This window comes from Procambarus clarkii, chromosome 13, assembly GCF_040958095.1.
Source record: "Procambarus clarkii isolate CNS0578487 chromosome 13, FALCON_Pclarkii_2.0, whole genome shotgun sequence".
NCBI lineage: Eukaryota > Metazoa > Arthropoda > Malacostraca > Decapoda > Cambaridae > Procambarus > Procambarus clarkii.
In genome coordinates, this window is record NC_091162.1 from 31384700 (window position 1) to 31409596 (window position 24897).

The following is a 24897-nucleotide window of genomic DNA, read 5'->3' on the forward strand; positions in this document are numbered from 1 at the left end:
GTTAGCCTGTTTCCACCCGTCTGCTACGATTCCTGTACACAGGGATGCCTGAAAGATCAGGTGAAGTGGAATGCTGAGCTCAGATGCACATTCTCTCAGAACCCATGGTGAAACGCCATCTGGGCCAGCTGCTTTGTTCTTACCGAGCTCCTTGAGCATTTTTTCCACTTCGTCTCTAGACACCTCTATGTGTTCTATGTTGTTCTCTGGAATTCTTATTGTATCTGGTTCCCTAAAGATTTCATTTTGTACAAACACACTTTGGAACTTTTCGTTTAGTGTTTCACACATTTCCTTTTCATCTTCCGTGAATCTATTTCCCATTTTCAACCTCTGAATATTATCCTTTACCTGCAATTTGTTGTTTATGAATTTATAGAATAGACCTGGTTCTGTTTTACATTTGTCCGCAATCCCTTTTTCAAAATTTCTTTCTGCCTCTCTCCTCACTGCCGTGTAGTTGTTTCTCGCATCTTTGTATCGCTGGTATGTTTGGGGGTTCGGCCTCTTCCTGTATTGATTCCATTTTTGTGTCTTTCGGTCTCTAGCCCTCTCGCAATTTCTATTGAACCAATCCTGTTTCCTAGTTCTGCATCTCTGTTTTGGTATAAATTTTTTTGTGCCTTTATCATATATTTCACAAAACTTGCCATACATCTCATTCACTTCCTTGCCTAGCATCAAGTCTGTCCAATTATACTCACTAAAAAAATTTCTAAGGTCACCATAATGTCCTCTCCTGAAGTCTGGTTTTTCAACTGCTTCAACCTCCTTATTTTCTTCCAGCTTATAACGCATTGCATACTTTATTCCCAAAAAGACATGGTCACTTTTACCCAAGGGAGGAAGGTACTGAATGTCAAATATCTCTTCCTCCTTCCTGGTAAATATCAAATCTAGCATGGAGGGAACGTCCCCTTCCCTCATCCTCGTAGCTTGTTTAACATGTTGATACAAGAATGTTTCCAGGATGAGGTCTACAAATTTACAGGTCCAAAAATCTTCTGTTTTAGCTTCATATGCTTCCCAGTCTATGGATTTCAAGTTGAAGTCACCGACTATCAACAGTCGTGATCTATCGTTATCCGCTCTCGCTATAATCTCTCTCATTATTGTTATAAGACCTTCACGTTTACTATCTAGCTCCTCCTTTGACCATGTGCTGCTTGGCGGTGGACTATATGCATTTATCATCATTAGTTTATCATCCTCATAGCAGATCTCTAGTGCTATTATGTCAACTTCTTGTGGATTGGCAGTCATTATTTCCTTCACCTTTAGGTGTTCTTTTACCAGCACAGCAACGCCACCGCCTTTCCTAATTTTTCTGTCCCGTCTCCAAATTGAGTAGCCCCTTGGGAATATGACCTCATTTAAAATTACATCTTCAAGTTTTGTCTCCGTGAGTGCAACAATGTCTGGTGTCTGCAGCTGTATTACATCACTTAACTCCAGTATCTTCGATCTCACTCCATCTATGTTGGTGTATGCAATCTTCAGGAACTTGTTCCCCCTCTCCTTATTCTTCACTCCCCCTCTCTCTATTGATTTTGTTGGTTTGCCTTTATGTACCACTTTACTGGTTTGCCTACCCCTATCACTTTGTAGAAAAAAGAATTTATTTCTTCTTCATTCCTGCTCTCATTTAAATGTTTTGCCTCGGCGAGGTTCAGTTTCAGCTTCTCTCTATCTTCTTTTGAAAGATCTCGTCTTAACGACCACCCTTTCCCATCCTCATCCCTTTGCAATTTTCTAGCATTCCTTAGTACTTCTTCCATCTGTTTGGCACCGTTTAGGGTGATCCTCAAAGGTCGATCTTTCCCTTTTACGTACCTGCCTATTCTCCTGTAGTCGCACACATTCTCTCTGTTTGTAAGACCTTCCACGAGGCCAACAATTTTATCTACTACTTTAGCTTCTTCTACAGCTCTTTCTGACCTAGATGTTATCGCCTTTTCTTTGCAGCCAAAAATGATCAGGGACTTACTCCGATCAACTGTGTTTTGCACCAACTTCGGGTTAGATGCCAATTCTTTCCTCACTTCCAGCCTAATGTTTGTTTTATCTTGGTTGCTGCAGTGTTTGACTTCCTTTACTGCTTCTTCTATTTTTTCCTTCTCCTTGGCCACTTGTGCATAAGTGAGTTGCATATCTTTCTTGCACTGTTCTATTCCCTGTGTAACTTCCTCCATCTGTGCTGACAAAAGCTGTTTCTCCTGTTGAATTTCCTCATTGAATTGAAGGTGTCAGCAGGCAGGTGCTGGTGTTGCTGCACCAGGTGTCAGCAGGCAGGTGTTGGTGTTGCTGCACCAGGTGTCAGCAGGCAGGTGTTGGTGTTGCTGCACCAGGTGTCAGCAGGCAGGTGTTGGTGTTGCTGCACCAGGTGTCAGCAGGCAGGTGTTGGTGTTGCTGCACCAGGTGTCAGCAGGCAGGTGTTGGTGTTGCTGCACCAGGTGTCAGCAGGCAGGTGCTGGTGTTGCTGCACCAGGTGTCAGCAGGCAGGTGCTGGTGTTGCTGCACCAGGTGTCAGCAGGCAGGTGCTGGTGTTGCTGCACCAGGTGTCAGCAGGCAGGTGCTGGTACCTGGTTGATACCTGGTTGATGGGGTTCTGGGAGTTCTTCTACTCCCCAAGCCCGGCCCGAGGCCAGGCTCGACTTGTGAGAGTTTGGTCCACCAGGCTGTTGCTTGGAGCGGCCCGCAGGGCCACGTACCCACCACAGCCCGGCTGATCCGGAACTTCTCTTAGAAAACCGTCCAGTTTTCTCTTGAAGATGTCCACGGTTGTTCCGGCAATATTTCTTATGCTCGCTGGGAGGACGTTGAACAACCGCGGACCCCTGATGTTTATACAGTGCTCTCTGATTGTGCCTATGGCACCTCTGCTCTTCACCGGTTCAATCTTGCATTTTCTTCCATATCGTTCACTCCAGTACGTTGTTATTTTACTGTGTAGATTTAGGACCTGACCCTCCAGTATTTTCCATGTGTATATTATTTGGTATCTCTCTCGTCTCCTTTCTAGAGAGTACATTTGGAGAGCTTTGAGACGATCCCAATAATTTAGGTGTTTTATCTCGTCTATGCGTGCCGTATATGTTCTCTGTATTCCCTCTATTTCAGCAATCTCTCCTGCTCTGAAGGGGGAAGTGAGTACTGAGCAGTACTCGAGACGGGACAGCACAAGTGACTTGAAGAGTACAACCATTGTGATGGGATCCCTGGATTTGAAAGTTCTCGTAATCCATCCGATCATTTTTCTGGCTGACGCGATATTTGCTTGGTTATGCTCCCTAAACGTTAGATCATCGGACATCATTATTCCCAAATCCTTGACATGCTGTTTTTCTACTATGGGAAGATTCGATTGTGTTTTGTACCCTGTATTATGTTTCAGATCCTCATTTTTGCCGTACCTGAGTACCTGAAATTTATCACTGTTAAACATCATGTTATTTTCTGCTGCCCAATCAAAAACTTTGTTGACATCTGCTTGTAGTTTTTCAATGTCTTCAGCAGAGGTAATTTTCATGCTGATTTTTGTGTCATCTGCAAAGGACGACACGAAGCTGTGGCGTGTATTTTTGTCTATATCAGATATGAGAATAAGGAACAGTAGCGGTGCAAGCACTGTACCTTGAGGTACAGAGCTTTTAACATCGCTTGGACTCGATTTTATCTGATTGACTGTTACTCTTTGTGTTCGGTTCGACAGGAAATTGAGTATCCAGCGTCCTACTTTTCCAGTTATTCCCATTGACCTCATTTTGTGAGCTATCACCCCATGGTCACATTTGTCGAACGCCTTTGCAAAGTCTGTGTATACAACATCTGCATTTTGCTTTTCTTCTAGGGCTTCTGTGATTTTGTCATAGTGGTTGAGTAACTGTGACAGACAGGATCTTCCCGCTCTAAATCCATGTTGTCCTGGATTGTGCAATTCATTGTTTTCCATAAAACTAGAAATTTGATTCCTAATCACTCTTTCAAACACTTTTATTATGTGTGATGTTAGTGCAACTGGCCTATAATTTTTTGCCAAGGCTTTACTCCCCCCCCTTGTGCAACGGAGCTATATCTGCAGATTTAAGTGCTGCTGGTATCTCCCCTGTATCCAGGCTCTTTCTCCATATTACACTGAGTGCTCTCGCTACTGGTACTTTACATTTCTTTATGAATATTGAATTCCATGAGTCAGGCCCAGGAGCTGAGTGCATAGGCATATTGTCAATTTCTCTTTCAAAGTCTTCCGAGTTTGTGGTAATATCCGTTATATTATCTGCAGCTTGAATGTCATTCATAAAGAAGCTGTCTGGGTCATCAACTTTCATGTTGTTTATTGGTGTGCTAAACATAGCCTCATACTGGCTTCTTAGAATTTCACTAATCTCTTTGTTGTCCTCTGTGTACGTACCTTCATTTGTAATTAACGGTCCAATACTGGTCGAGGTTTTGGATTTTGATTTTGCGTATGTGAAAAAATATTTCGGATTTTTCCTTATCTCTTGTATAGCTTTCTGTTCCAATTCCATTTCCTCAGACTCATATGATCGCTTCAACGTTTGTTCTATTTCCTCAATCTCCCTGCTTAGGCTTGTTTTCCTTGCTTGTGATAGTTGTGTCTGCCGAAGCATTTCCGTTATTTTTTTCCTTCTCCTGTACAGTCGTCTCCGTTCTCTTTCTAGAGTGGTCCTCTTTCTGCCCCTCCTCACAGGCACGTGCTTCAAGCAGACCTTGTAAGCTTCAGCTGACAGTTGAGCTATTCCCTGTGTGGGAGTTTTGTCGCTTAAGACCGTCTCCCATTGAATGGTTGCAAGGTCTACATTTATTTTTTCCCAGTCAATCCTCTTATTGTTGAAATTGAATTGATTGAATATTCCTTCTCGCTTGTTGGGTCTCTTAGACCTACTACCGTTATTTATGCTAGTTCGCACTTCAATGAGCTTATGTGTTGGTGCAATGTCGGCAATGAGCTGGTGTTGCTGCACCAGGTGTCAGCAGGCAGGTGTTGGTGTTGCTGCACCAGGTGTCAGCAGGCAGGTGTTGGTGTTGCTGCACCAGGTGCTGGTGTTGCTGCACCTGGTGTCAGCAGGCAGGTGCTGGTGTTGCTGCACCAGGTGTCAGCAGGCAGGTGTTGGTGTTGCTGCACCAGGTGTCAGCAGGTATGATCACTGGGTCTCTGGGTAGTAGAAGTGGCCACACGTATTGTGTGTGCTTCTTGGTTTGGTGTCTATACAGTAATTATTTCTGTCGACTTCATACTACATGTAAGGAGAAGGATTTCTGTGTGGATCACCTTATAATAGTGTTCAACGATTTACATATTTGCTACTGTGGTAGCTAGCATATTCATAACTAAGCTGTGTGGGTACAGTAGTTTTACTGCTTGTATTGTTGAGGAGTTTGTGGACTTTGACAAATCTTGTGGTTTTTGGTCTTGAGTCAAATTTTCCTTGTTTGAGAACATACAATACCCGAAATTCCTCGTTTATGGACACAGTAAACTTCCTGGTCTAGGGACTTAGACTTTTGAGAGGGCATTCTGACACTTTCACATTTCCAGACATTGTCTTCCGACACTTAGAAGACCTGTACAGTATTTGAATTCGCTTTTGTCAAGTCGTTGTGGACTGCAGAATTTACGAAGAGTCTAGACTTTGACATTCGTTGGTCCAGTTGGGACTTAGTTTCTCTGAAGGCAGGAGAGAGGACTCTGACTGGTGTTATTGATGCCCATATTGAGACTTTACCCCACTTTAGTATTATATATCACTACCCACCATGTTCATGACTTTATAGCCAGTCTTAAGTTGACTAGTGTACCACTGTTGTTGGGTGATTGTGGCCTAGCAACAGCTAGCTGCCTGACTTGTGCCTTCTTTAATTAAGTTACTAGTTGTGGATATGTGTTGTATGTAGAGTGGTGTTATGTATATAAGTTCACCTCAGTAAACTAGTAGATTTTACAGACTTTCACTTTACTCTAGACATGCCTTTTTGAGGCCAGGTGGCTTTTTGATGACTTATGGAAAGTTCTATGCTACCAGTAGTACTGTGGGACGTCGTGACACGACAGAGCCTGCGAGAGGATGGATTTTTCCAGCTGTCTTATGCGTGCAAAATGAGTGCACCATGGCAATTGAGTGTACAGAAGCGTGTGCACAAGGTCGAGTTTTGTTAATACAAGACTCGAGTTTACCTTCTTGGGAATCTGTGGAAAGCTCATGTCATCAGAAGGCTATTGATATTGCGAAGGCCATCGTGTACCTAGCCATTTGTTAATTACAGAGAGAAATGATGTATGTCAACTAGTAATTCCAGGAAGCCAGTATAAAGAGACAGTCATGAGGAACTTTGTGGTCAGTGAGAGGGGACAGGGACCAACCACCGCGATAAGCCCAAGGCCTTCCCCGAGAAGGTAGTTATGACGTCACAGCCTCTCGCCACCCGGAGGGACTGTCCTAATTAGTGAAGGCCTCAGTGCCAAGTACCTGATTGGGTAATTTCATGTACTGAACAGGAGATGTGGAGCAGAATCTCAGTGTGTCCTACATAGCCCACCAGCAGCATCCTGAAGCCATCTGTCATGTTACCAAGACATGAGGATCACTGCTGCCGGCCACAGCCTAGATTCCCCCACCTAATCGACGTTAATTATTATCTTGCATCTGCCTAATTTCACTTAGCTCGATTCGCTGCAGAATCCGGTTCGCGATATTTTATAATTAACTTCGGTACAAGTGATTTAAGAAGAGAGAATGTGTACGCCACGTGATCACCCACAAGAAGCCACCAGACTTGGCAGTGTTATATTAGTCATCATTATGACCATCCGTGAGTCTAGCATCACGAGAATGGGTTTTCTATAACGTACATCGATTCCACATTGTTGCCATTAATTTCTGGGAGAGATAACTTTAACTTCAAAGCCAATTGGGACTTAGTGAAATTTCCCGCCAAGCCATGCCACCCTATGACGCTATGTGTTCGCACTCACCCTGTCACCATTGTCTGTAGCTATTGTCAATGCATACCCCAACTTGACTGACTGGACACACACAGCCAGGAATTAGTTGTACCTGCCATCTAGTTCCAACCCTGTGTTACTCGCATATTACCACATGTGGAAATTGCTCGAGTATTTCATCAAAGCATCAACAGTTCAATGTTGTGTGTATGCAAGGTGAGTGACAGGCTGACCATAAAGTCAGCACAAATATTACTCTTGTTTTAAAGTGTTCCTAGTGTTAATCTTGGATCAGCTGTCCGACCTGTATCTATCTTATTATCACCCAGTACAGGTGAGAGTTAAATTGGTCGAGGAAGCAATAAGATTGGTGTCGGTACAGCAGTCTGTATGGTACTGATATAAGTGTTACACCCACCCCCACTACATTTAGCATTGTTACACTTTTGTGCATTTGAGTTGTACAGTGTTGTCATTATTATTTTATTATTGAGTATTTATGTGTGTGTGATACATTTTATATTCTTTCCAGACACCAGAGGAGTCTGAAAAGGTAAGTCATTGAGTATTGTCTCTACCTTGAGATGATTTTGGGGCTTAGCATCTCCATGGCCCTGTTCTCAACTAGGCCTCCTCGTTGCTGGACTGGTCAACCAGGCTGTTAGATGCCGCTGCCTGCAGCCTGACGTATGAGTGACAGCCTGGTTGATCAGGTATCCTTTGGAGGTGCTTGTGAAGTTCTCTCTTGAACACTGTGAGGGGGTCGGCCAGTTATGCCCCTTATGTGTGGTGGATCCGTGTTTAACAGCCTCGGGCCTCTGATGTTGATAGAGTTCTCTCTCAGAGTACCTATTGCACCTCTGCTTTTCAACAGGGGTATTCTGCACATCCTGCCATGCTTACCTGTCTCATGTGGTGTTATTTCTGTGTGTAGGTTTGGAACCAGCCCCTCTACTATTTTCCACGTGTAAATTATTATGTATTTCTCCCGCCTGCGCTCCAAAGAAGACAGATTTAGGCATTTTGTTGGTCCCAATAGTTGTAGATATTTTACTGAGTGGATTCTAGCAGTAAAGGATCTCTGCACGCTCTGATCAACAATTTCTCCAGCTTTGAAAGGGGCTGTCATTGTGCAGCAGTACTCCACTCTAGAGAGCACTAGCATCTTGAAAAGTATCATTATTGGTATAGCATCTCTAGTGTGAAAGGTTCTTGTTATCCAACCTGTCATTTTTCTTGCAGATGTGACGGCTACTTTATTGTGTTTTTTAGAGCTAAGGTCTTCCGATATGAGTACACCCAAATCCTTTACATTGCCTTTTCATTCTATGTTATGATTTAACTGCGTTTTGTACGTGGTTTCCGTTTTTTCCGTAGCGCAGGAGCTGGATCTTATCATTAAACACCATATTATTTTCTGTAGCCCATAGAAAGACTCGATTTACATCTGATTGGAGGTTTGCCATGTCCTCTATGTTGTCTACTCTCATAAAAATCCTAATGTCATCTGCAAAAGATGATACAGTACTATAGATTGTGTCCTTGTCTATGTCCAATATGGGAGGATGAGAAAAAGTACTAGAGCAAGCACAGTACCCTGAGGGACTGTGCTCTTCACGGTTGATGGTCCGGATTTTATTTTGTTGGCTATTACACACTGGGTTCTGTTAGTCAGGAAATTGTAGATCCATCTGCCTATTTTTCCAGTAATTCCTTTTGAATGCACTTTGTGGTCTAGGAGACACCTGTGATATACAGTGAGTGAGTAATTATAATTAAGTAATTATAATATAATTATAAACAATTATTCATCTTGGTTTAACTGCCTGTCTGACAGTGGGTTTAATGTAAAGTAATAATTAAATTGTTCATTGATTTGTTGCAGTCCTTAGTGACAAGTGTTTACATAATAATTTATTTGTTGCAGTCCTTAGTGACAAGTGTTAATGTAATTGCTTGATTGAAGAATGGCCAAGTGACAAGTATCTCTTTGCAAGAAGTTGTTATTTTTATTGTTGTATTTCCATCATTGACGATTGCCACTGCAAGGGTTGAGTGCAGTCGAGTCCAAGTGTTCACCGGTGTTCAGTTAGTTCACTTTGTTCCTATTGCCCATGCAAGAGGGCTAGAGACTAGGTTTTGTGATTGCCAGCCAGAGTGGTGGAACCGTGTCCTGCTGTACCTGGTACTGTTTACCTGTTGGAGTGACACATTGCAAGTAACATTATGTAACATTGTTATTACCGTGTATTAATAAGTAAGTTTGTTGAATAATAATTGTGTCAAAAGTGTCTTTTTGTCAACAACCTTTAATGAGTACTGATCCATTATTTTGCTGTGCTACAGCTACTTCTGAATTCTAGAATTTAACTGGTTTAAGCTCTGGGATCAAGCCCACAGCTTCAAATACTAAATACAGAATTTTTGGTGTGAGGACCCATTTGCTACCCCTCAAGATTGATTATTCAATTGAGGAGCTAACGACCTAGTGACAGGAAAACCAAATAGTTGGACCTCGGCATTTGCTCTCACCTCCTAATAAATCTGCACATCTGGCACCCAATCTGGGGCTAAGGCTTGAGCAGGGAAAATTGGTACTATCACAGAGCCGAACAAGACCCACGACCTGAAGAACGGGGTAAACAGGCAGCCAAAGAAGGCATGAAAACAGCCTCCCTAGAACATCCGAAAAGAGGACAATACCCCATCCACTAAAGCGTGCAGGACCAACAAAGACCATGAAAGACCAAAGCGACAAGAAACTAATGTCTGCCAACCAAGAAGACACCAGACCTCGAAATACCACTAAGGGAGAAAAAGACCCAAATGTAAAACAAGTATCGTCCAACGAGGCATAAGCCAGTCACAGAGGAGGAACAGAAAAAGCGCCTTAAGAGCTACCAGAGGAGAGATCTGAGACAGGAACCTCTAGAAGGATAATCCTGACACAAAGGCACACGGAACCGAAGCATTAAGGGCAGCCACACACAAGGCAGAAGCACACACACAAAAACACCCACCCCCTGCCAACAAGGAACCACAGAGCCGAACAGGACACAGGGGCCCACACCCAATTTCTACCATACCCCAGTAGCTGCAGACAAGGGCCCCGGGGCAGAGTCTGTGTCGGCAACCACCGCCCGTGACAGAAAAGCCAAGTCCACGGGACATGCTTTTTTTTTTCAAAGACTGGCTAAGACTTGCTTTATTTTTTAACAAGACTGAAGGTGAATATATCATTCGCACTTCACTAGCAAAATATTTGTTTTATCGTGAACTGACCCAGTTTACTAACCCGTATTCTGTTGACACAACCATTATGATTGATGGATGCTGAAGAAAGAATAGGTTCACCACCTCTGCCTTCATCCTCATCATCCTCCAATTCACTGTCATCATCACTGTCACTCTGCTTGATCTTTCTCAAATTACTCATCTGTAAACAAAATTAATAATATAATCAAACTTTAATTTCATTCTGTACTAAAATTCCAAAGAATTCCAAAATGCCATACTCATTTCTGTTTATTCCTTTTAATATTACAAATAAATTCAGGCTCTTGGTAGGCATGCTAAGAAATAAAAACACAAACAATGCTGAATGTAATGAAACTCTTCTTTCTGGATGAGCCCCTGCTTGATGGGGTTCTGGGAGTATTTCTACTTCCCAAGTCCGGTCCAAAGACAGGCTTGACTTGTGAGAGTTTGGTCCACCAGGCTGTTGCTTGGAGCGGCCCACATATCCACTACAGCCTGGTTGGTCTGGCACTCCTTGAAGAAAACTATTCAGTTGAATAGAAGATGTCCACGGTTGTTTCGGCAATATTTCTTATGCTCGCTGGGAGGGTGTTGAACAATCGTGGTCCTCTGATGTTTATACAGTGTTCTATGATTGTGCCTTCGGTATCCCCTGCTCTTCACTGGTTCTATTCTGCACTTTCTTCCATATCTCCAGTACGTGTTTATTTTACTGTGCAGATTTGGGACTTAGCCCTCCAGTATTTTCCACGTATATATTATTTGAGATCTTTGTCTCCTTTCTAGCGAGTTCATTTGGAGAGCTTTGAGATGACCCCAATAATTTATGTGCTTTATCACGTCTATATATGCTGTATAAGTTCTCTGTATTCCCTGTTTCAGCAATCTCTCCAGCTCTGAAGGGGGAAGTGAGTACTGAGCAATACTCAAGCCGGGACAGCCAAGTGATTTGAATAGTACAACCATTGTGATAGGATTCCTGGATTTGAAAGTACTCATAATCCATCCTATCATTTTTTCGGCTGATGCAATATTTGCTTGGTCTCCCTACAGCCACATGCTCCCTACAGCCACATGCTGTAGATTTACAGCATGTGGCTGTAAAAGTCAAGTGGCTCTCTGAAACTATCTCACTGAGAGGGCTCCCAACTACTAACATCAGCCACAGAGTTCTGTGGGAACAGAAAAGAGCCTTGAGCAAAACAATCCTGAACCGAAAGGGCCACAACAAACCGAGGAGAAGAGAGAAAAGAAAGCACCCAATCCAAAGACCAGGACAGCTCAAGTGGCGCATGAGCCCGCTGGAGGTGAAACACACGAGACAGCTTGCAAAACGGAGCGGAAGTGACATCGATACCGAAAGCAAGCTGTACCGGCTCCGCCAGCGACGCACGATACGAGGCGACAGTATTTGGCACAAGATGACGGTCCTGAAACAACCACGAGAGAAAGGACAAAACATCCCGAATCGAAAGCGAGGAATACCTGCGATGCAAGAGAAAGAAACGAAAGGACTGCTAGGAAATTTCACACTGCTGCTGAGACAAAGCCCGCAAGTGGGACATCAAAAAAGCCTGCTGATCACCATACAGATGGTGATGGATTCAAATAAAAAATACCAAACAAAGACTCGAGGAGAAGAGCGAACCAGTCTTGTAACGTACCAGATTGATCTGTTGAAAGAGGCGGAGCCTCATAAAAACCTCCAGGTTCGGACACTGGACAAGCAGCGACAGAAACCACGGCTGGGCCGGCCACCACGAGGCCAAGAGGACTACTCTCCCTTGGCATGTCTCCAAGCGAGCTAGAACCTGGAGCAACAGCTGAACCGGGGAAAGAAGAACAGGAACCCCCCAACTCGACCAGTCCTGCTGGAAGGCGTTAATCCCGACGGCCTCACGATCGGGGAAGGGCGCCACATATACCGAAAGACGCCTCGACCACACTGACACAGAGAGGTCCACCTCCAGGCGCCCGAGCGTCTGGCAGAGCCAACTGAATGAGTCGGCATCGACTGACCATTCCGTGGACAGCGAAACGAACCGGGACAGGCTGTCCTCCAGGACGCAGCACACCCCCCGGCCATGAACCGTCAGGAGAGTCAAACCCCGAGAACTCGGAAGACGAGTCACCCGAAGCGACCAGCCCCAAAGAGCCAAGGACCGCATCAAACCCCCTCTATTCAGACACAACCTCCGGGAAGCAATCCGAATGGAGCTGGAACGTTGATCCGCAGGTGACCCAAATCCTCCTGAGCGCCAACCACACCGCCGCAAACTCCCGCACTGTGCTGTGAGCCCAATGGAAGGACAGACTCCACCACCCCTGGCTGGCCTCGTGAGCACTGGTCACAAAACCACAGCCGAGACACGACGGCGTCAGCGAAAACACACCGATTGAGGGCTCGGGTAGAGGCCAAGTCACTGAACCCTGAAAAACCTAAAGAGGAAGCCAGCGACACAGCAGCCGATGCAAGGCCCCCGGATGCAAGAACTCCCAAGCATAAAAGGGAAATATGACAGAGGGGGAGGGAAATGTGACAGAGGGGGAGGGGAAATGTGACAGGGGGGGAGGGAAATGTAACAGAGAGGGAGGGAAATGTGACAGAGGGGAAGGAAAAAAAAAAAGAGAGTTCCCAGCAACAAACCATGGAACTGTTCATTTAGTGTTTCACACATTTCTTTTTAATTCTCTGTGAACCTGTTGCCCATTTTCAACCTCTGAATATTATTCATTACCTGCAATTTGCTTTTAACCCTTAAACTGCGCATGGCGTATATATACGCCAAGGGCCGATGGTACCAGAAGTTAAATTTTTCAAACTTGTTTTAACGCTTTCAAATTTTTTGTGTGTAATCTACTAAGCAAACACTCCAACTTTGTCTAAATGATCATCAACGTAACTTGAAAAACAAGAAATTTAAAAATAATTATAAAATTTATCATTGAAAATTTCAGATTTTCAGATCAGCTGCAAAAATATTTAATATCGCCAATTGTTCATTAAGTGTTATTATGCTTTCAGAGTGGTATATGATCTTCATTTTAATAGATTTAGAAAAAAAGATTTTCAGTTTAATTTACTGTAAAAAAAAATCGTCAAGATGGCATTTGAAATATGCACCAAATTCAGACAACAAAATTTATAACTCAAAATGTTTAGTTAAGGAAAAATCCATCATAATAGGATTGTAGAACAGACAGCAGCGCACACTATATGTAAAAATGGTGAGAATCGGTCAGAAACTTAATTTTTTGAAGCTGACTCAATGTTGAAAATCTAGTTTTAGAGATCAGTAATTGAAGTTGAAGTTATCGACAATGTATAAGGTACTTCTAATTCATTAATTTACTTGTATGTTTTAATAAATATTGTTTGGCATTCGTACTCGAATATATGAAAGTTTTAAGTCATTATGTGTTGAAATGAAGTCAAGAAAAAATAACACAAAAAAGAAATAACAAAAAATAACTTCCTTCCCTCATTCCAGAACAGGAATGAGGGAAGGAAGGGAACTCGGGCAAACTAAAATGCGTCCATGACCCCAGAGGCCACTATGCACCGAGAACAGTGAAGAGCTACAACCGAACTACTAGAAAGCAACGTGGCCTGACCAATCAAGCAGCAACCCAAGGACCAAACTGAGGAGAAGAAGAGAACAGACCACCCAGGCCAACGACCAGGACGGCACCGGAAATGCAAGGGCAGGTCGGAGGTGAAACAACGCCCAAGGCATCAAGCGGAACGGAGCAGAAGGAACAGCAACACCGAACGCAAGCGAGAGTGGCTCCGCCAGTGCCACCCAAGACGAGGCGACAGTACACGGCACCACAAGACAGTCCTGGAACAACCCCGAAGGGAAAGACAAGACAACCCTAATCAGAGACCAAAGGGCCCTTCGCAGTGATAGAAAAACAAGAAGGACCAGCAGGAAAACTACACACACCGCCGCCAAGACGAAGGATGCAGGTGGGAGACAAACAATGAAGCCACCAGCGCCCACACCAGCGACGAGAAAGGAGACCCAAAAACCGAAGACGCGAAGACTCGAGGGAAGGAACGAACCAGCCCTGTACAGGATGGGACCGACCCGCAGAAGGAGATGGAGCCACGGGAAAACCCACAGGATCGAAACCAAAGAAAGCAGCAGGGTCCGCCAAGGAAGGCAAAAACCAGAAGGATTGGCCATCAGGAACCAAACCCCAGCGAGCCAAAAAGAACCAACCCGAGCGAGCAGACACGTCCTGTCCGGGAGGAACCCCTTCCCCCCCCCCCCCCCTCCAGGGGACCCCTGAAGGATCAACAAGGCCAAACACCGAAGAGCCAGGGCCCAGGCAGAGGCCAACGAGGAAAGGGAGCACCACGAAGGAAAGTGTGAGACACGAAGCAAAAAAACAGCGTCCCCGCAACCCAAAGGAGCAGCGCAACCAGCTCCAGCAGGGAAGAACAACGCACAAGTCTTCGAGGGATACCGGAGGAGAACTACACAGGACATTAACCACAACAAACTGGAAAAGGTGCAAAGACATGCTACTAAGTGGCTCCCAGAACTGAAGGGCAAGAGCTACGAGAAGAGGTTAGAAGCATTAAATATGCCAAAACTAGAAGACAGAAGAAAAAGAGGTGATATGATCACTACATACAAAATAGTTACAGGAATTGATAAAATCGACAGGGAAGACTTCCTGAGACCTGGAATTTCAAGAACAAGAGGTCATAGATTTAAACTAGCTAAACACAGATGCCGAAGAAATATAAGAAAATTCACCTTCGCAAATAGAGTGGTAGACGGTTGGAACAAGTTAAGTGAGAAGGTGGTGGAGGCCAAGACCGTCAGTAGTTTCAAAGCGTTATATGACAAAGAGTGCTGGGAAGACGGGACACCACGAGCGTAGCTCTCATCCTGTAACTACACTTAGGTAATTACTAGTAATTAAGTAATTACAGGAAAACAAAAATGTACGGTTCGGAAAAGGAACAAGGAAAAGCTGGAGCCAGGACCAGAATCCCAGCTACCTGTCCCAAAAAGGGAACCAGTAGGGCAGGAGCAGTAGACCGGAAGTCCACAACTCCCCACAGACAGTGCAACACAGAAGCCTGCAGCGAGACACATAGAAAACGTGAAGGAACTCGGTACCAAAACTGAACACCAGGGCAGTCCAAAAGCAGGGAACGGAACATGGACAGAGGCCCACCTCAGCAACCAACAACATTATAGCCAAGAAGTACCGACCAAGAAGCACAACCATGTGTAGCTTAGGAGGAAAACAGAAACAAGCAAGAAAAAACACCCGAATACGGACCAAATAGCAGCAGGGAACGCAATGTACACAACCAACCACAAAGCCACAAAGTGCGTAGTGGGAGATTGCACATACACAGAAGGATACTAAGGATACCAGGGTGCAGCCAGGCACCGAAGATAGGCAAGGAAGGAGTGTCCAGAGATAGGGAAAAAACCCAGGTGCCAAAAAAACCAGCGTTGAATGTAATGAAACGCCATTTTCTGGGTGAGTCCCGGAGGCTCCCCGGAGCTATCCCAGGCTGATATGCTAATGTCAGACTTTGGCATCAGTCATGTGTATGGAGTTCTTAGGCCTACCGGGGACCACGGCCAGAACCGGGCCCCCTCAGAGAGGCAAGGGGAGCAATGGCCTATAGAAGCCCCCGTGTAGTTGGAAGCATTCTATGTCTGCCATCGACCGGAACAGGCACCCAGAAAGGTAAGCGCCCCAAAACAAACCCCTATTCTGGTTAAAATTGCTACCTAAAACCGAACTAGTGGATAGAACTCCCCAACCGAAAACAAGCAAACTAGTGTGACGTCACACACTGCCGCGCCGCTGTCTGCGCAGCTCCCCCCTCCCCGGGAGGGGGAAGGGGGAGCCCCAGACCCCCCGCGCCGGCTACCCACACCTCAGTTCTTGAGGCTGGATGTCAAAAACGCGAAAAACCGCCGACCGGAGGGAGGGAGGGATGCCGGGGAGCCTCCGGGACTCACCCAGAAAATGGCGTTTCATTACATTCAACGCTGGTTTTCTGGGGGGAGCCCTGTCGGCTCCCCGGAGCTAACTACCCACAGACAGAAAAAGAGGGACTTACCCGGGAGGCGGTCGTCGCTCACCCCTCAACTCGAAGCCGAGACAACTGGCTGCAACCGCCGACCCAAAGCAACACAGGCCCGACGAGGCCCAGGGACATTCACAAGGTAACGAGCAGCCAGGACCCTGTTCGACCGCCAAAATCCCCGAGCCCGAATATCAGACCAAGACATATTCCCAAAGACGGCAGCAAGAGCCGCGAACTTACGAACGTCATGGGCACGGGGATAGACCGCAGGCTGGCTGGACCTAATAACCCTGCGGACGACCTGAGAGACCCGAACCCGCGAACAGGGAAGAAGGGAAACCGGATCAACCCACAGCGCGTCCCCGGACACAGAACCTGTGGCGCGCAAATAACGGCGAAGCGCCACAACCGGACACAAAACATGATGCACCCCCGGCCTGACCAACCAAGCATCAACCACCCATGAACCCCTCCGGAACGCAGCAGTCTCATTCTTCGCCAGAAAAGAAGGAGACGGCTGCAAACGAACAAAACTATCACCACGACCAAAAGAGCAGAAACCCCTGCGCCGGAGGAGAGCATGAAGCTCCCCTACCCGACCCCCAGAGGCCAAAGCCAACAAGAAAAGTGCCTTGGAAAAACAATCCTGGACCGAAGGGGCCACAACGAAACGAGGAGATGAAAGGAAAGCGAGCACTCTGTCCAAAGACCAGGACGGCTCAGGCGAAGCATGAGCAGGCCGGAGGTGAAACAATGCACGAGACAGCTTGCGAAACGGCGCAGACGTAACATCGATACCGAAAGCAAGCTGAAGCGGCTCCGCCAGCGCCGCACGATACGAAGCGACAGTGTTAGGCATAAGATGACGGTCCTGAAACAACCACGAGAGGAAGGACAAGACCACCCGAACAGACAAGGAGCTAACACGACGAAGACGCAAAAAGAAACGGAAGGACCGCCAGGAAACTTCATACTGCCGCCGAGAAGAAGCCCTCAGGTGGGACACCAACAAGGAGGCCACCTGATCACCATAGAGATGATGATAGACTCGAGTCAAAAAAACCATACGCGAAGACTCGAGGAGAAGATCGAACCAGCTACGTGACGTACCGGCCCGATCTGCTGAAAGAGGCGGAGCCGCGGGAAAACCCTCGGGTTCGGACACCGAGCAACCAGCGCCTGAAACCAAGGCTGGGCCGGCCACCAAGGGGCCAGAAGGACAACTCTCCCCCGGTAAGTCTCTTAGCGAGTCAGGACCTGGAGCAACAGCCGAACCGAGGGAAAGAGGTACAGGAACCCCCACCTCGACCAGTCGAGCCGAAAGGCATCGACCCCGACGGCCTCGCAATCGGGGAAGGGCGCCGTATAAACTGGAAGACGCCGCGACCACGCCGACGCGAAGAGGTCCACCTCGGGGCGCCCGAACGTCTGGCAAAGCCAACGGAAGGACTCGTCGTCGACCGTCCACTCCGTGGAGAGGGGAACGAAGCGAGACAGGGCGTCGGCCAAGACGTTGGACACGCCCCGTACGTGAACCGCCAGGAGAGCCAAACCCCGAGAACTCAGCAGACGAGTCACCCGAAGCAACCAACCCCAAAGAGACAAGGACCGCATCGAACCCCCGCGGTTCAGGCAATGAACCACCGGAGAGCAGTCCGAATGGAGCCGAATCGTCGATCCGCGGGCCACCCGAATCCTCCCCAGAGCAAACCACACTGCCGCGAACTCCCGCACCGTACTGTGAGCTCGACGGAAGGACGGAACCCAACGCCCCTGGCCGGCCTGGTGAGCACTGGTCACAAAACCCCAGCCGAGAGACGACGCATCCGTGTACACATCAAGCGAGGGCTCGGGTAGGCGCCAAGGCACTGAACCCCGAAAAACCCGAAGAGGAAGCCGGTGACGCAGCAACCGACGCAAGTCCCCCGGGGGTCGAACTCTGCGATCGCGAGAGAGGCGGAAGGGGGAACCCCGAAGGAACCAGAACAGCCGTCGAAGCCAAACCCGACCCGGCGGGTAGACCACCATCGCGAAGTTCAGGCTCCCGCACAGCCCCTCGAGCAACCGCCGGGTGACCCGAGGGCCCTCCAGAAACAGACGAAGGCGGGACCGCAGCCGCAGGAGAGACTCCGGAGGGAGAGACAAGGAGGCGGTTCGAGAGTCCCACACGAGACCCAGCCAAGTCCAAACCTGAGAGGGAACCAGATGGGACTTCCTCCAGTTCACCAAGAACCCGAACCCGGCGAGCTGGGAAAGAACCAAATCCCTGGCTAGCAAGCAAGCTGACTGGCTGGGAGCCCAAACCAGCCAGTCGTCGAGGTAGGCCAACACCCGAACACCTAGGAGACGCAAACGAGCCACCACAACCCGTGTAAGGCGTGTGAACACGCGAGGTGCCAGGTTCAACCCGAACGGGAGACAACGAAAGCGGTAACTCAGACGCCCCACTACAAAACCGAGCCAGTCCCTGAACCGCGGATGAATCGGGACATGCCAATAAGCGTCCCGGAGGTCCAGGGACACCATCCAAGCTCCCGGCTCCAAGAGGAGCCGAACCTGAGACAGCGTAGTCATCCGAAAGGAGGGGCAATGAACCCAGGGGTTCAGACGGGACAAGTCCAGAATGAACCGCAGGTCCGCGCAGTCCCGTTTCGGAACCGGAAACAGACGGGAAACCCATCTGAGGGACGACGTCGTTTCGACGACGCCCAAGCGTACCCACTCCAAGACGACTCAACAGAGCGCAGGGGAAGAAGCCTGCCCTGCCAGCCCCGACCCCCCAAAAGGGGGGAGGGGCCACCCAACGCCACCGCAGGCCGCGAGACACGACCCGAAAGGCCCACGAATCGTGGGACCAGGCGCGGGCGAACAGCGCAAGCCGCCCCCCCATCGCCCCGTCAAAGGGGCAAACCGCGAAAGGGCCGGCGACTCTTACGAGACCCAGAACCCCGCACAGCGCGAACATCGCGCCAACCAGACGAGGGAGGGTCCGCAGGAGGAGCCAACCCCAAACCTGACACCAGAGGCCTACCACGACGAGAGGAACCCCGAGCCCTGGCACGACCTTTCCGGGAGGACCCACCCTGGGACCCCCGGAAAACCAACAAGTCCGACATCGGACGACAAGCCGCCGACGCAGCCTGAATAAACTGCGCCACAGCCGACTCCCCAAACAGGAGAGGACAAAAAGGTGAAGAACACCTAAGAGCCAGAGCCCAAGCAGATTCCACGGAGGAACCCAGCACCGCCTGCCGACACGCGAGACGGGAAGCATAGAACAGGGAAACCGCATCCCGCAAAATCGGCGTGAACAGCTTCAACAAGGCAGCCGACGAACGCGCAGCCGAGGACAAGGTGCCGGACCCCGGGACTGACCCAAGCGTCCCCACATCCTCCACGAGCCAATCCGAAGACAGCTCCAGGAGGGAAAAGAACCGCAAGGCCGAACACAAAAGGCCCCGAGCGCGCAAGTCCTCCGCCACGAGCGCCGCCGAAAGGGAGGGAACCTGCACATGGAGCTGAATAACGCCCACATCGCGGGGAAGGGCAGGGGCAAACAAGCACTCATTCAGGTACTCAAGTTCACCCCCCAGGAAAACCTGAAGCACCGTGGAAGCTTCCCGCCACTCCAGCGTGCGGGAACGACAGAAAGAATGCCAGGAATCCAGACCAAACAAGGGGTAGTCTGCTAGCCAGGACTACTCCGGAACCTCGTAACGGAGCCAGAAAGGGAACGAAGTCCCAAACCTGACCGTGGACGGATCCATTTCCGAGGCATAATCCGGGTCACGCAGGAGGTAAGCTGCAAAGGCCGCTCGCACCACACCAGGTTGGATGCGATAAGCCGAAAACCTCCGGAAGGACGGAACCGACGTACCCGGGGGAACACGGAACCGTACCCGGGGAGGGGCCGACACCAAATCCAACTCGTACGCAGAGGGGGGGAAAGAAAACCCCATTCCTTGTAACAATAAGCCCCGCTCAGTGGGAAGAAAAACCCAGGCGGGGTCCAGCGGGGCCCAAAGCCCCGAAGTCAGCCCCTCCCCAGCCTCGAGGTCCGTCACCACAGGACCCGAGGCCGAGTCCTCTCCCCAAGCCCCGACCCCACAAGACAAGGACGGAGCAGCCGGAAAAGCTGGAGGAAGGGGGGCCCACTGGTCAGACCCTGAAGCTTCGGCCGGGAGACAAGACTCGAATGCCTCTGCCACCCCCCCGGAAGGGGCAACCCCCGAAGCTGCCCGAGTCTCGAGATCAAGTAACCCCTGCTCCGACCCCGAAACCCTCAGACGCTTCGGGGCCGGAAGCAGGGGCGGGGGACCAGAACGAACAGAAGGGGAAGGACGAGGAGGTGCGGACTGAACCAGGATCGAAGCAACCCCCACCCCCAAGTCCGGGTCTCGAAAAGCAAAGCGGGGCAGCCCCGGGGCATCCGGGGAAGCAACCAACCGAGCGTGTTGCAACAGACGAAACCTAGACTGCAACGCACGTGCCGCCTGTACCCGAATAGAATCATCAGAGGATTGGGTAAATTGAGTCACAAGCAAGCAGCAACACTCACAGGACTCAGGGTCGAAAGTATCACCGACCCAACAGGCAGCGTGGCAGAGGCAAAAACAATGAGGGTCACCCTGAGACAAGGGGACCGAGCAACCCTCAAACTCGCACAAAACCAGAGAGGGGGGACTCCGGGGTCACATCCATCGGACCCACGCGCCCCCTAGGGGATTCCCAGGGTCCTGAGCGTTTACTTTAAGAGGACTCGCGCTCAGGTAGTCCCAGGCAGGGTGCTGCAAACCGGCGCCCAAAACTACCAAGCAAACTTCTAAAGCTGAACCCCAGGGACGTGTACACTCACGGGGACCTAGCAGGGGGCGCCACCGAGGAGAACAGTGGAAGGGCAAAAACAAACTGAATAAAATGACAGAACCCCCCACCAGGCAAAAACAAAGAAAAACAAAACCCCGCAAGAGGACAGCGAACTCCAAGGAACAGAGCCGGCCGCGATGTCGGGAATTACAAGCTGAGCAGCACCCTGCGCCCCTACCAGTGCAAACTGCCTCTTACCTGCCGGTAACAAGGGAGAACAGAACACCCAAGAGCCCAACAGGCGGCCGAAAAACCGAAAGGTAAAACGGACCAGCAGAGGCAGACCCCGAGGAGCCTGTGGAAGGTGACCCCAAGCCCCAAGGGCAGTACTTACAGGGCACCTAGGGAAGGCAGCCCTAGGCGCATGCAGCCCGAGTACTGAAGATAACTCCTGGCTCTCGCACCCACAAAACTAACACCACACTCAAAGCACAGTGCAGTAGCGACACCGGAGCCAGAGCACACGACCATCGCCTATAGCATCAGCCTCAAGAACTGAGGTGTGGGTAGCCGGGGCGGGGGGTCTGGGGCTCCCCCTTCCCCCTCCCAGGGAGGGGGGAGCTGCGCAGACAGCGGCGCGGCAGTGTGTGACGTCACACTAGTTTGCTTGTTTTCGGTTGGGGAGTTCTATCCACTAGTTCGGTTTTAGGTAGCAATTTTAACCAGAATAGGGGTTTGTTTTGGGGCGCTTACCTTTCTGGGTGCCTGTTCCGGTCGATGGCAGACATAGAATGCTTCCAACTACACGGGGGCTTCTATAGGCCATTGCTCCCCTTGCCTCTTTGAGGGGGCCCGGTTCTGGCCATGGTCCCCGGTAGGCCTAAGAACTCCATACACATGACTGATGCCAAAGTCTGACATTAGCATATCAGCCTGGGATAGCTCCGGGGAGCCGACGGGGCTCCCCCCAGAAAACTAAACAAAAAGCACCGAAAAGCGGGGCAGTGCCCCACAGGACAACGAAGAACAAGATACACGGACAAAGGGAAACTACACACAAGGGGTCCAAGCAAAACACAACACCAAACAACCCTGACAGGATCCAACCCCACAAGCGGGGAAGTGACAGAGTAAGCAAGGATGGAGTACTGAACATGGGGGGTACATGCACAAGGGAACACAGGATTAAGCGGAGGACCCCAATCAGCTACAGAGACATTAAAAAGAACCGGAGCAATGTCAGAGGAGGTAGGAAATGGAATGCACTTGGAAGGTATGTGGTGGAGGCTGACACCAGACACAGTTGAAAAAATAGACAAGAAAGAGCCCAGGAGGCTCTGGAATCTGCACACTCGTCGACCGACAATTAAGAGGCGGAACCAAGAGTCAGAGCTCAACCCCCGCAAGCACAACTAGGCAAGTACCCCAGCAAAAGACGAGAACCAGCATCAGGCCGACAGTCGCCAGACAGTGCAATCTCGCCTGCGGAGCGGAGACACGACACAGATGAGCAGAGTAACATACCAGGAGCATCGCCAGTGGTTTGCCCAGAATGGTATGCGCACAAGAGGCAGTATGTATTGTATGTACTGGTACCCGAGGAAAAATGTGAATTCGAAGTGGAAATACGTCCAGAGGTGCGTGCCCAGCAGAAGACAAGGTGCAGCACAGAGGTGGAGGAGGCACCACTCTGAGCCACCCCACACCCTGAAGCAGAGAAAACAACAAAGCAACGACCCCACATATAAATTCTAGAACACCCCTAGCAATTAAAGGGCTATGACTTGAGAGAGAAGACAAGCGAAAAGCCGTAGAAAAAACGAGAAACGACACAGAACACATGAGTACCCCGTCCAGAAACAAAAACACCCCAGCTCATGAGACACGAACCGCACCACCCGTCCACCGGGTGGCGTGGCTCGTACACCAGGCAGACACACACACATTGTATATACACATACCATACATACACATTGTACATACTCATACCGTACATAAACCAGCAAGGCGTACGTAGCGAATACGAGGAACGTCGAAACAGGAAGGAGACGAAATTATTTTGAAAACAAAAGGCGAAACAGAAGCGAAAGGAGACAAGGATGGAGGGGGACCCAGAAGGAAACCTCACCGGAAGTCAACAGGCGTTCCAATAATATTGGAAGGTACGAAGAGGGTCGCGAACCAACAAGAACCACGACAAGCAAGCACAAATGCACTGAGGCACATACGGACAAAAAGACACCCCTGATCAAGGTACATGCATGGACCCCAATACAAAGGGAACAGTATCACGACAGAATCACAAAAAGGACGAGAAAAGGGGTGAAACACCCCTAGGAATGATGGGACTGACGGACTCTACGGAACACGGAACCGAATCTAGGGAGGGGGGGGTTACCTAGAGATTACCTTGAGGTGCTTCCGGGGCTTAGTGTCCCTGCGGCCCGGTCGTCGACCAGGCCTCCTGGTTGCTGGACTGATCAACCAGGCTGTTAGAAGCGGCTGCTCGCAGCCTGACGTATGAGTCACAGCCTGGTTGATAAGGTATCCTTTGGAGGTGCTTATCCAGTTCTCTCTTGAACACTGTGAGGGGTCGGCCAGTTATGCCCGGGTGGTTTTGGGGAAGACCCGAAACCAACATGAACGCAAAGGGGGAAAGAAAATCCCCACTCTGAGGAACTGCAAGCCCCGCACCAAGGGTACAAGGACCCAAGTGGGGCAAAACGGGGCCGAGGCCTCCCAGGCAACCCCTCCCCAACCCCGGGAACCTCCACGGCAGGACCCGGGGTCAAGCCGTACCCCCAAAGGCCTTGCCTCACCAAGAACTCCTGAAACCCAGAGGGTTTCAGGAGTTCTTCTACTCCCAAGCCCGGCTTGAGGCCAGGCTCGACTTGTGATTTCTTCGTTCCGGCAATAGTTCTAATGCTTGCTGGTATGATGTTGAACAGCAGTGGACCCCTGATGTTAAGAGAGTGCTCTCTAATTGTGCCTATGGCACCTCTACTCCTCACTGGTTCTATTCTGCATTTCCTTCCGTACCCTTTGCACCAGTGTGTTGTTATTCTATGCAAATTTGGGACCTGGCCCTCCAGTATCTTCCATGTATATATTATTTGATACCTTTCTTGTCTCCTTTCCAGAGAGTACATTTTGAAAGCTTTGAGACGTTCCCAATAATTCAGATGCTTTATCATTTCTTTGCATTTCTATCCATTTCTTAAAATGTCTTTCTCTCTCCTCTCACTGCTGTGTAGTAGTTTCTTGCTTCTTTGTATGGTTGGAATGTTTGAGGGTTTGGCCTCTTCCTATATCGATTCCATTTTTGTGCCTTTTAGTCTCTGTCCCTCTTGCAATTTCGGTAGAACCAATCCTGTTTCCTATTTTTGCATCTTTGTTTTGGTCTAAATTTTGATGTGCCTTTATCATATATTTCACAAAACTTGACATGTATTTAATTTACTTCCTTCCCCAACAAGAAGTCTTCCCAGTCAAACTCATTAAAGAACTATTTAAGTTCCCCATAGTGTCCTCTCCTGAAATCAGGTTTATCAGCTGCTTCATTTTCCTCATTCTCTTCTAGATTATAATGTATTACATACTTTACTTCCAAAAGGACATGGTCTTTTACACAAGAGGGAAACAAAATGAATGTCAAATATCTCTTCTTCTTTCCTAGCAAGTGTCTAATCCATCATTGAAGGAACGTCCCCTTCCCTCATTCTCATAGCTAACACAGTGGCCTCCTTACCAGAGCCTCAGATATTAACACCAAGTAAAGCATCCAGCACTTCCACAAACA

The 24897-nt window shown here is 48.8% G+C and overlaps 1 protein-coding gene across 1 annotated transcript in view; it reads right to left on the reverse strand.

Moving 5' to 3' along the window:
• Positions 1 to 24897, reverse strand: part of l(2)09851 (WD repeat-containing protein 1 l(2)09851) — a 201618-nt gene that overhangs the window by 145396 nt on the left and 31325 nt on the right. The window contains exon 3 of the mRNA XM_069323846.1: positions 10260 to 10400. Coding sequence (XP_069179947.1) covers positions 10260 to 10400 — 141 coding nt within the window. The remainder of the gene's footprint in view (positions 1 to 10259; positions 10401 to 24897) is intronic.